The sequence below is a fragment of the Empidonax traillii genome, unplaced genomic scaffold, assembly GCF_003031625.1.
Source record: "Empidonax traillii isolate 1590-97213 ecotype Southwest subspecies unplaced genomic scaffold, ASM303162v1 scaffold53:size2875158, whole genome shotgun sequence".
Lineage (NCBI taxonomy): Eukaryota > Metazoa > Chordata > Aves > Passeriformes > Tyrannidae > Empidonax > Empidonax traillii.
This window is the reverse complement of record NW_020955246.1, coordinates 184331-196372: the sequence shown is the minus strand read 5'-3', so window position 1 is coordinate 196372 and position 12042 is coordinate 184331. Positions and strand designations below refer to the sequence as shown.

Here is a 12042-nt window from a genome sequence, read left to right as displayed (position 1 = left end):
AATCTTATTTGTAAGAAAAGGGGGTTTTAATCCAAGATACAGTTTTGTCAATCCCAATACACTGTTTAGAAGTCAGTTACTCAAATTCCAAGTCTAAGTTAAACTTTATAATACTAAAGTGAAGATTGAAATTATTGAAGTACTTAGATTCCTATTGGGAACAGAATGTAACTGATGTCATTCAGTTACTAACTGTAGAATTCTGTCCTTTATGTGGAATGTGGAAAGCTAACATTTTAAATTAATATGTATGCTAATCATGTCACACTGAAAAGTATGGGGAATGTGATATCTGTCTCATACACAAGTGGAGATGACAGATTTTGATTTAATTCAAACCAGTGCATTTGAGTAGTTTTCAGTATATTTGAAAGTTGTTGTGAAGTGCTGACTCTACCAAATACTATTTCTTGTAAGTATCCACTGGCGACAGTTCTCTTGCTTGGGGATTTGAACTTTAGTTGACCGTGTTGGCAAGTGGCATAGAGGCATGCACTTGTATTATCAGTAAATGTCACTCCCTTCTCTTTTATTAGAGAAACCTGATAAATATGCTGGAGCTGCAGGGTGTGATTACAGGTCATGTAGCACAAATACTAAAGCAGGAGTGTGTGATAAATAAGCAGATACAAGTTTGGGAATGTAGATTTCTAATTAAGTAGAAAATCTAGGAGGATGGCATCAGAATTAACTGCACTGAAATGGTGCACCTAGCTAGTGTACCAATGTATTCTATTATCTCTCTCGCAATATATATATAAATATACATATATATATATATATAAAGGAGTGGATAAGGGAAATGCCATTCAGTCAAATCACTGAATATTCTTTTTGGGAATCAGGTCTGCGTAAACATGATGTCTGCTTTTTGATTACGGTGCGTCCCATGCAACCTTATGGCACCAAGTTTGACCGACGGCAACCTTTTGTGGAGCAAACTGGTCTGGTGTATGTCAGAGGCTGTGAAATTCAGGGCATGTTGGATGAGAAAGGGCGTGTTATTGAAGAAGGTATGATACACCAAAGCTTTTTTTCTCTCTTTATTTTTTTCATTTTTAACAACTTAGTTGTTAACTTTCTTCTCTGTAAGGAATGCTCATTGAATTAATTACCTATTTGGAAAAAAACCAAACCAGTTCCATAAGCAGCCTGGAAAAGGTTAACTAGTTTCCTTCAGTAAAATCTGATGTAGTTACATTAATTAAATAAATCCAGTATGTTTTTGTTTTAGGAATAAAATAGATTATATTCAAAAACTGTTAGAATAATAAGATGAGAATATTTCTAAGGCTGTGCAGAAATTAGTTTTGTGATATGAATTTGTCTAAATTTCATTTGAGGAACAAGTATGAATCACTTATTTGAATGATAATCTGCTTTTAGCCCTAATTCAAATTCTAATCTTGCTGTTTCATTATGGGCAGGACCTGAACCCAAGCCAAGACTTAAAGGTGATTGCAGAACATACAGAGTATTTCTGGACCCAAACCAATATCAACAAGACATGACCAATACAATCCAAAATGGAGCAGAAGATGTTTATGAGACATTTAATATAATAATGAGAAGAAAACCAAAAGAAAACAATTTCAAGGTAAAGTACTTGCTCTTTGACTTTGCAGGTAAGAGTTTGTCTGAATATGCGAGCAGTACTGAGACATGTTTATTTTAGGTGCATGTAGTAAAGGTTTTCAGGTGGCATTGCATCCCTTTAGTAAACTACAGCATGTCAGCTGGTGATAACTTTCCCCTGGAGATAACTGTTGAACTTACTGAAAATCAGAACACTGGTTCTTCACCTAAGTATATAATAAAACATTAGTTTATAATTTCAGTTCTGTAACAGGAAGCTTACAGATTTGGCCTTTTGGATTAAGGAGGTATGTTTTTTTTGTTACCTGATGTAATAGTGAAAGGAACATTGAAAAATGTGAAGAAAGGGTAGGTAAAGGAGAAGCTACTGAAAAGGTGAAAAACAGAAGAGCCTGTTAGTGTTTGGGAGCATCACTGGATTAATTTCTTATTGGGTATTGGAGTGTGTCAGATCAAGGGCAGCTCTGCAGGAAAGCACTTGGAGGTACTGGTGGATGAAAAACTCGACATGAACGAATATTGTGTGCTCATAGCTCAGAAAGCTAACTGAATCTTGGGCTGCATCACAAGAAGTGTGGCCAGCAGGTTGAGGGATGTATGGACCTGTTGGAGTGAGTCCAGAGGAGGGAAATGAAGATGATCAGAGGCGTGAAGCACCTCTCCTTTGAGAAAGCCTGAGAGAGGTTGTTTAGCCTGCAGAAGTGAAGGCTCCAGGGAGATCTTATTGCACCCTTTCAATAAGGGGATTTATAAGGAGGGCAGACTTTTTAATAGCAGTAGTGCAAGGGGTAGTGTTATAAGAAAGCAATATTTTACGATGGGCGTGGTGAAACACTGCAGCAGGTTTCCCAGAGTGGTGGTAGATGCCCCATCCCTGGAAATTTTCGAGGTCAGATTGGACAGGGCTCTGAGCAATGTTGAAGGTGTTTCTGCTCATTGTAGGAGGGTTGGACTAGATGAGCTTTAAAGATCCCTTCCTACAAATGCCATTCTATGATTCAGCCTCAGCAGTGCTGAGCAGAGAACTCCCTTGACCTACTGGGCAACTTGGTAATGCAGCACAAGATACTGTTGGTCTTTTTCACTGTGAGGGTACCTAATTTTGTACACCTAACAGTATTTCTTACTCACTTTCTTTGCTCTTTAGACCTCTGAATCTTTAATGTTCCTTGAGTTTTCCATTACAAAAATGCAACATGAATGAAAAACTACCGTTCTTTTGTTGCCTTAAAATCACTCATTACATAATTGAAGTGATTTTCATTTTAAAGGATTCTAAAGCAAGTTCTGTGTAAATGGATAGAGGCAGGCAGGAGGACATGGCCATTGTTTTTTTTCTCTAACTGGAAAGATGCCTCTAGTGTGAAACAGTAGCTTGCAGCATGCTTAGACCATTCTGGTGCCATCCAGTCACACACTCTTTTCTAAGAGAATTTATTTTTAATTTAGTGAGTCAAAAAAAGATATTTTTGTCAAAAGGTTTTTACAGAAGTAAAATACAACCAAGGAAAAGCATTTTACTAAAATATTCAGCACAAAGATCCATTCCACAGGAAACACCCACTAAAACAATCTATATACTACCTTTTGTTAAACACAGTTATTTGGTTTTAAGTTATCCACAAGAGAAGGAAAACAGTAAAAGAAGAAAACAGATTAAAAGGAATAAAGAAAGGGAGAAGAGAGAGAGAAAGGAGAGAGAGAATAGTTACTGACAAGATTTGATGATTCATGTGGTGCTGGCTGGAGTGGGAGAAGAGAGGAGACCTCATAGAGTCTCGTGAATTTATAGAGTTTTTAGTCAATTTATAGAGGTTTTTCCCTCCCAGGCAGACTCTGCCGTGTGCTCTGCATGGGCCGCAGGCCTTCCCTTCCAACTCTGTCCTGTGCCCTCAGCTCAGGCCTTATATGCACACCGTACCATGTTCCTGCAGGTCCATGCCCAGCCCTTTCCCACATGCACACAAACACTCAGTGAGTTGGTTCTGACCCATATCAATAATTCAGTGAAATTCGGATCCAGGATCTCACACACTTAGTTTGGAGAATCTGGAAATCAGTGTGGGTCTTGTATCCTGTTTCTGCTGCTGAGGAGCAGGTGCGTGGTGTCCTAATACCAAGTTTCAAGTGAGGCCGTTAATTGACGACTTGCAACTAAAGTAGTCCTTTAATAGGAAGGCTAAAATTCAGCTACCTCTTAGTTAAAATATGGACCCTTTGTGCATTGGTGTTTACAATGGGAAGGGGAAAGGAGAGAAAGCTGACATAACCACAGACAATTAGATAAATTAATTTGGGAGTGAAGAGCAAACTTTTCACAGGAAGCTTAAGCTAGTTGCAGGAATAAAATCTAGAGGGATATAAGAGGAAACCTTAAGCTGCATGAGGGTCTTCGATGGCTTTCTTCCCTATCACGAGTGTTCTGGGATGAAAACCTATTACTGATGATTATGGTCATCTTTACTAACAAGATAGTTAAAGAATTTTGTGGTTTGATAGTGATGTTTTGATGTATATGGGCACTGTGTAGACATATGGACTCAATGTAACCAAACTAAAGAGTGTCAATTAAAAAGTTACATTCTGTCATCTTAGAACAGATTTCATTGGTCTTCCGTATGATTTTTGCTTGGTAAAGTCAGTCTCTCCAGTCCTATTTTTCTTTTTTTTTCTAATTTACAGGCTCTTCTGGAGACTATTAGGAATTTGATGAACACAGATTGTGTGGTTCCTGACTGGCTGCATGACATCATTCTTGGATATGGAGACCCAAGTAGTGCACATTATTCCAAAATGCCAAATCAAATTGCAACTCTGGATTTTAATGACACTTTCCTGTCCATTGATCACTTAAAAGCTAGCTTTCCTGGATACAATGTTAAAGTCACTGTTAACAATCCAGTTCTGCACGTACCTCCCTTCAGGTGATCTCAATATTTCAAATATTCCTGGTCGGGTATTCTTGCTGGAATGTGTTGTCAGGTGGAGTTATATTCAAGAGTTGAGGGGAGATGTTCTTTCTTTTAAGATATGTTAAGAGTTAATGTTAACATGACAGAGTTAACTGTACTAGAGTTTGGCTCAAGACCAACTTCTGTGCTATTCTGTACAAAAATACATCAGAGCATTGCTTTAGACCAGCCTATGAAATATATGGGAGAAGCAAAAGTAGGAGATAAAATCAAGACATGTAATATTCACTTCTGCATAATGTTATCTAACCCCCTCAAAGTCAACCTAAAGAATTTTAATTACATATTTTCCTTAAATGTCTCATTAAACCAAGCTAAGAACAGGAATTTCAACGTCAGTTAAAATTCAAGCTTTTGGAAACACCATTCACTCAAAACAAGCGATTAAGTCTGAAATCCCATATTGCTTATTTTGTTTTAGAAATGGTTTCTGAAATAAGAATACCTGCCTTTGTAGCAGCTAAGTGTCATCTACACGTTTTGTTTCAGTGGGGCTATTAGTGTTCAGTGGGACTTAACAGTTCTGTCCCTCCTGGTGCACCTCCTTGAACTTTGGCTACTGAGTTTCACAATGCATAGTATTGAAGAATAGGTTCTTCAGCTAAGGAAACTGTATCTATTTCTCATAAGTTAATAAGAAGTGAAATATGTTTCCTTTTGAAGGAATAGATTTGGGGTGGAAAAAGGTGTCTTTCCTGTGCACCAATCCAGTTTTTAGCATGGCTAAACTGAATCTTGAAAAGCATGGAGGTAATCTTCCATGCTTTTTTTGGAAACACTGCATAAAGGATTTGTATGGAGAAGGCACTAACACTATATAATGATATAAAAATAGTCTGAAGCTATCAAGAAAAGATCTCACGATTTTCCTCAGTGATTTAGTGTTTCTTTTCAGTTCATAGATTAAGACAGATATTGCTATTTATGAAGAGCTATTGCTCTTCCTGCTGCTGCATTTGTCCTGTAAAGAGACTAAGAGCTTTACTGTTACAGATATCTTCATTTTTGTCTGGAGATAGTTGAATAGGCATTGGGATTCCTTCACCTGTGATTTGTTTCTGAATTAGAGAAGCTTACTAGCATATACAGAAGGCTATAAAAAATTCAAATGGGAGGCTAAAAGGCTTCATGTTTTGGGGCAATTTAGAACATTGACACATCTTTTTCCAGCTGGCTCTCAGCACTGCTTCTGGCTTTTCAAGCTATGAAAATAGCACTTTTGAAATACTTTTTGTCTAGTCGGCTTCATCAATTTATTTGTAATTTCTTTTCTTTATCCTCATTAATACTTTGTCATTTGCAGAACTTGTTTCCTTATTCTGTGTAAGTTTGTCTTAATGGTGATAAAAAAATCTTTCTGTATAAATTTTTAAGACACTCTGTGTTCTACTAAACACATTTAAGTGTAACCTAAATTATGTGTTACAGAATAACTTTCCCAATAAAGGGAGGTAAAGGAACTAAAAGAAAAGAGGATGGAAGTGAAGAGAACCCCGAAGAAGCTAAAACACTGATTGTAGAGCCTCATGTCATTCCAAACAGGGGACCATACCCATATAATCAACCAAAACGGTAATAAATGGATGAGAACTTATTTTAAAATGGTAACACATGCATAGCAGTTCATATTCAGAAATGAGACTGGTTTGTTTTATATTTAAAGGAAACTATTCTATTATCCTCTCTCTATTAAAAAATTCACTGGAAGAACAGAGAGAAATACTGTCTTTTAGTGGTTTTTTGTCTCAGGATTTTGAATATTAGGAAAATCATACCTAAATAATTTTACAGCATTCTCTGCAAATAATAAATAAAGACAAACAGTCTTTTAGATGGGATAAATTTGTTGTCACATGGTCAACATGATTTCTTACCTTGCTTAGAAATTGCAAGACTGTTGTGTCTATAAAGAAGATAGTTATAATGTTGATTTAATTAATGCAAGAGTTTGCAAGTGTGTAGTTCTTGAGTGATATAGACAATTAATTTAAACAAAACTTGTTAAAACAATTGCTTTTATCAAAACTGTGGACAAAATCTATCAATTATCTGATCTTCTTTTGCTTTGTTACAGCAATACTATTCAATTTACCCACACTCAGATTGAAGCTATTCGTGCAGGAATGCAGCCTGGACTAACTATGGTATTTTTAGAAATTCTGTTATTTATTTAATGCTGACTTTAGGTAAATTCAGTTGTAGATTTTTGAGTAAATAAAAGAAATGAGCTCTCTCTTTTTTTTTCCCCCTGTTCTATGTCTGTCTCACGTGACTCTTTTTCAGTTGTGTGTGTCTTGGTACTCTTTTTGCCATTTCCCCCATGTTTAGCCTGTTCTGAGGCTAAACTACCTTTTTTCTCTGAGGAGGTTTGTTTTCATTAGTAGTGAAACCAAACAGTACTTTATATGCTGGATTACCATACTCCTTTTAGTCAGGAATCTCCCTAACTGGTCTGAATGATACGTTGTATTTGGTCTTGGAAGTTCACCAAAGCCAGGAAGCAATGTATATTGTCAATGTCTTTTGAGATTGTTCTGAGTTTTTTTCCCAGCTGACTACATGTTTTTTATTGGGCAGTGTTCTGATAGTGTATTGGTTTTTGTTTGACTTTAATTTTTTTAATTGTTTTTCATTTTAGGTAGTGGGTCCACCAGGTACTGGAAAAACTGATGTAGCAGTCCAGATAATATCCAATCTTTATCATAATTTCCCAGAACAACGAACTCTTATAGTTACCCACTCTAATCAGGTAAAGTGTCAATCATGTGTGAAATTTTCTTGTAATTACAATCTAGAAGAACAGTAGGTATTGAAATCAGTAGTTTTGGGATTGCAGTTGTCTCTTAACAATGAAAACTTGAGTTGGCTTGTGTGTAGTTTTGCCAGTTTCATAATGTGAAATTAAATTTTTGAATTTCAGGTATGTAGTTTTGAGCTATTAATCAGAAGTTTTTAATGTGTTTAACTGATTGGAGGTAGAAATTAGAAACTATTTTGAAAAAGTCTCTGCTCAGTTCTTACAGTTGCACATTCATTGTGTGCATGCAAGATTTTTGCTAATTGACTTTCTCATACACTGGTTGCTCTGTGCTTCATGATCCTAAGGGAAGGCCTCTTCAGCTGATTGTTTGCTTCACATTCATAAGAAATTGAGTCTAACTGCTATTTCTCAAGCATACATAAAATAAAAAAGATAATGTTAAAAGTCTTAAAGAGTCTTACTCTAAATTTCCCACTCTACTTTGGACTGGTGTCACCTCACCTTGAGTACTATGTGCAGTTTTAGGCACCACCATATAAAAAAGACATTAAGCTATTAGGGAGTGTCCAAAGGATGGCTACAACAATGGTGAAGAATCTAGAGGAGAAGCCGTATGAGAAGCAGCTGAGGTCACTTGGTCTGTTCAGCCTGGAGAAGAGGAGACTGAGGGGAGACCTCATTGCAGTTACAGTTTCCTTGCAAAGGGAAGAGAAGGGGCAGGCACTGATCTCTTCACTCTCATGACCAGTGACAGGACCCATGGAAACAGCATGAAGTTGTGTCATGGGAGGTTTAGGTTGGATGTCAGGAAAAAGGTTTTGCACCCAGAGGGTGGCCAGGCACTGGAACAGGCTCCCCAGGGAAGTGGTCAGAGCACCAAACCTCTCTGAGTTCAAGAAGCATTTGGACAACACTCTCAGGCACATGGTGTGATTCTTGGGGTGTCCTGTGAAGGGCCAGGAGTTGGACTCAGTGATCCTGATGGATCCCTTCCAACTGAGTATATTCTATGTTCTATGGAATCTGCATCTGGTTTGGAATGATTTGTTTGGAAACCAGGGTTTTCTGTTTCCTGGTCTCCCTAATTATCCTGTGTTGTCTAAGTTATGAGCTGTTTTAGCTGAAATATCACTTGAAAAACATTCCATCTTTTCTCATCAAAGCATGATCAGGCACTTACACTATTGATCAAAGAATGGTGGAGGGGGATTTGCTTTGGTGAGGAGTTACAGCCTGGAATAATACAGACCAGTCTGCAGCGGGCTGTGGGAGAGTGACATGCAGTGAAGTTTGGAGAAAGAGTTAAGAGCATGTTTGTTGAGGAAAAAGAGAAGAAAATGCTTTGAGGCAGGTAGGAGACTCTTCTTACCAGACAAGACTTCTGTGAGGACATGATCTTGAAATTGTACCTCAGGAAATAAACTGTATCTCAGCAGGGTTTGTTCCCTATGCTTTGATGCATGACTTCCAGCTGGAAGTGCAGCTCACCTATGTTTATTCTTAGTTTCGTAACTTGATGATGCAGCACTTACAAAGTTGCTCCTTAGAGATACTCTGAATTAGACAGTTAATATTAAGCAATTAGAGAATTGGAGAGTTTAAGGGCAAACACCTTGAAATATCAACAAAATTTATTTGTCCAAATGGAGTAGTCACAGCACCTGATAGTCAGTACCAGATCATGCTCTTCTAATACAGAGTAAAAGTTAAATTGTTTAAAGTCATCTAACAAAAATCAGTGTTTACAAAGTGTGCCTCTTGAGGCAGTTTTTTAAACTGTGGTCTAGAGGGTAAAGGCGCTGCACTGTCACCCCGAGGCCCGGGTTCGATTCCTGGTCGGGGCCACTCCCAGGGCAGATGGAGCTCGTTAGCCCTGTAAGGCAATCCATCTACGTCCTGAGGACCTCGCTGCCACCGTCCAAGCTCGCTTGGCCCCGGCAGATGAACCTCAGGATTAAAGGGTGGGCTCAGTTCCGTGCACACCGTGTCTCACCTAAAAAAAAAAAAAAAAAAAAAATCCAATGCGCAGGCTGGAAGGTGTAAAGACCTTCCCCGGTTCTTCATTCGCGAAGACTGGCCATTACTTACTATTACTAACTATGTGATAGAATTAAATAAAGTATGGAAATGCAAGAGTGTTAGAAGGCTAATTTCCCTGTTGTAAAGATTAAAAATTTCAATATTAACTTTGTTTTGGCTTCCATTTATACCAACAGAGGCATAATTTCCTAGCTTACTTACCAGTGATTCCTCAGTTTTCCTCTGCAAGAGCCTCTGAATCTTCTAAAAACTACCTTTTCTCCTGTTCTTGTCAATCTTTAGGCCTTGAACCAGCTGTTTGAAAAAATCATGGCTCTAGACATTGATGAGCGCCACCTTCTGCGTCTGGGTCATGGAGAAGAGGAATTAGAGACAGAGAAAGATTTCAGCAGGTGAGAAAGGAGGTGCTAATGATAAACTCACTTGCATAAACATGTAGCAGGATGTGTGCATTGAATCTGCTCTACCTTGTAAATGAGCAAGGAGCTGTGTTTGACAAGTTTTTACCTCTCTCATGTTTTTGAATCTCAGTAACACAGAGTACACTAGTTTCCCATATAAGGTTCAGTAATTTTGGTTGTTACCTGCTGCAGAAACTGTGCTCCCTTGAGAATCTAAAGGCAGAGTCATACAGTTGCTTCTTGAGAAACTCCACTGGTGGAATAAAAGTAGATCATTATAATTTGAGACTCATATACCTTTTATAGAATTAATCTATGAGAGAAGTTAGAATAATAAAGGTAGGTTTTTGCAGCTGCAATTTTTTTACAAATATGACATTACTTCTTCTGTTACAGTGAATGTTACATTAATAAACATAAAAATGAAATTAAACTTTCTGCTTTTAATTCTTCAGATAAGCAACTTTTCAGGTTAAGCAATATTTCATTGATAACATATTGAAATATACATACATAAGGAAAGCTATCGATATTTTCTTCTCAATAATTGTATGTTTGTCACGCGTTAGTCCAACTGACGTCAATAGGATTAAACACATTCACAAGTGTAAGCAGGGATATAATGGTCGCGCTCTGGAAATATTTGAACTGTCCAGTACTGGATTATCATAGCAATATTTTGACTTCAAAAGCTGTAGTAAAAATTACATGTAGTCATTAGAAGCTACCCACATATACATAGTTGAGTATTTAGCAAAATAAATACTTTGTGATTTTTTCTTTTGATTTGAATGCTTTGACAAAGTCAAATTATTCCAGAAATTTGATAGCCAAAATCTTAATGATATGATGCCATAGCAAATATTTATGTAGTAACATCAATAGTTTAGTATATTCTTTGAACAGTAGTGCTCATTATTGAAAGGGGTTTTGTTTGAGACACTCTACATTGCCTCTTTTCACATTTTTTCAAGGTTACTTCGAACCTACGGGACATTACTGCGAGTGCTGTGGGTTCTGGCAGTTTGGGAGGGAGGGGTAAAGGTTGAGAAATATCTTTGAAGGTGGACTACACTACCATGAGAAGTTTATTTCTCATATGCCTTATATTTGGTTTTAAGTTGCTTCTGAATTCATGCTTGTTCTGCATTAGGTTGCTTTTGAGGGCACAATAATGCTTAAGGAATTTCTCCTGCTTGCAAGCTTGGTGTTCCTTTTTTGCACCCTCTGCAAGCACAGCAAAACACAGCGGGGGGTGTAAGAACATGAGGTGGAGAGGAGCTGATTAAACTGGTACTGTCACTGAAGCACAAAAGGGATCAGCTAAAGAAAATTTTTGTAGGAATGAATGAATACATAAAATAGGATATATGACTTAAGTTGGGAGAAATAAGAGGTCATGGGAAGTGTGAAGGGGAAAAAAATCTCACAACTGGTTGCAGCCACTTGTAATTATAATTGATTAGAGTTGCTGACAAAGAATAAACTACTTAGTATTTCAAGGATCTTAATTGTCGTAGTTCCTGAGGGTCTTGGGTTTTACCAGTTGTCAGCAATATTGTATTCAATTGTATCTTAGTAAATTCAAATCTCCAGCTTTAATACTCTTCTAAATAAGACAATATAACTCACTGTGACAAAGATAGTGCTGGGTATTTTCTGTGCAAAAAGCGTATTTTATGAATAGTAAGTTTAATAAGAGCTTTAAAGTTAGCCATTATTCACATTTGAGCTTTTAAGTATTTATGCATTTTCAAAAGGAAGTGTCCTGTTCTTCTCACTTCTTTAATACCACCCATTTATAACACTTCTGGGAGGGGAGGAGTTCATGCAATAAAGAATTTGATTCATAAAGGGAAAAAAAATTTTGGCCTGAATTGTGTAAGAGAAGGAAGAATGGAAGGAGTAGGTTACAGATTAATCATAAAAGTCATAGAAAATATTCAGTGGGTATGTAGGAGTACAGAATCTCCTATGAGTGAGTGCTAATTATTGCATTACATGTTGAATATTGCCAAAGGAAGTAAGCCTTTTCCTACTTAAACTCTTGATGTGAGTTTTGTTTATGATGGTCCGTAGACTTGTATAACTTGCTTGTATTTGTGTAACATGTAGTGCACCCTAGTTCCTAAACAGTACATGGGAAGTAATGCTTTTCTGCTTCACAGGTACATCATGAGAATGTATTATTAACACTTAGGAAACTTCACTTGAAGTGATAGGATAAAAAGAGCTTTATCTTAAGCACTGATTCTTGCATGGCTTTGTGGAT

At 37.2% G+C, this 12042-nt stretch overlaps 1 protein-coding gene across 1 annotated transcript in view; it reads left to right on the top strand.

Annotated features, from left to right (window-relative positions):
• Positions 1-12042, top strand: part of AQR (aquarius intron-binding spliceosomal factor) — a 49399-nt gene that overhangs the window by 20495 nt on the left and 16862 nt on the right. The window contains 7 exon segments of the mRNA XM_027879271.1: positions 846-1013; positions 1428-1597; positions 4279-4520; positions 5997-6140; positions 6643-6712; positions 7207-7317; positions 9652-9761. Coding sequence (XP_027735072.1) covers positions 846-1013; positions 1428-1597; positions 4279-4520; positions 5997-6140; positions 6643-6712; positions 7207-7317; positions 9652-9761 — 1015 coding nt within the window.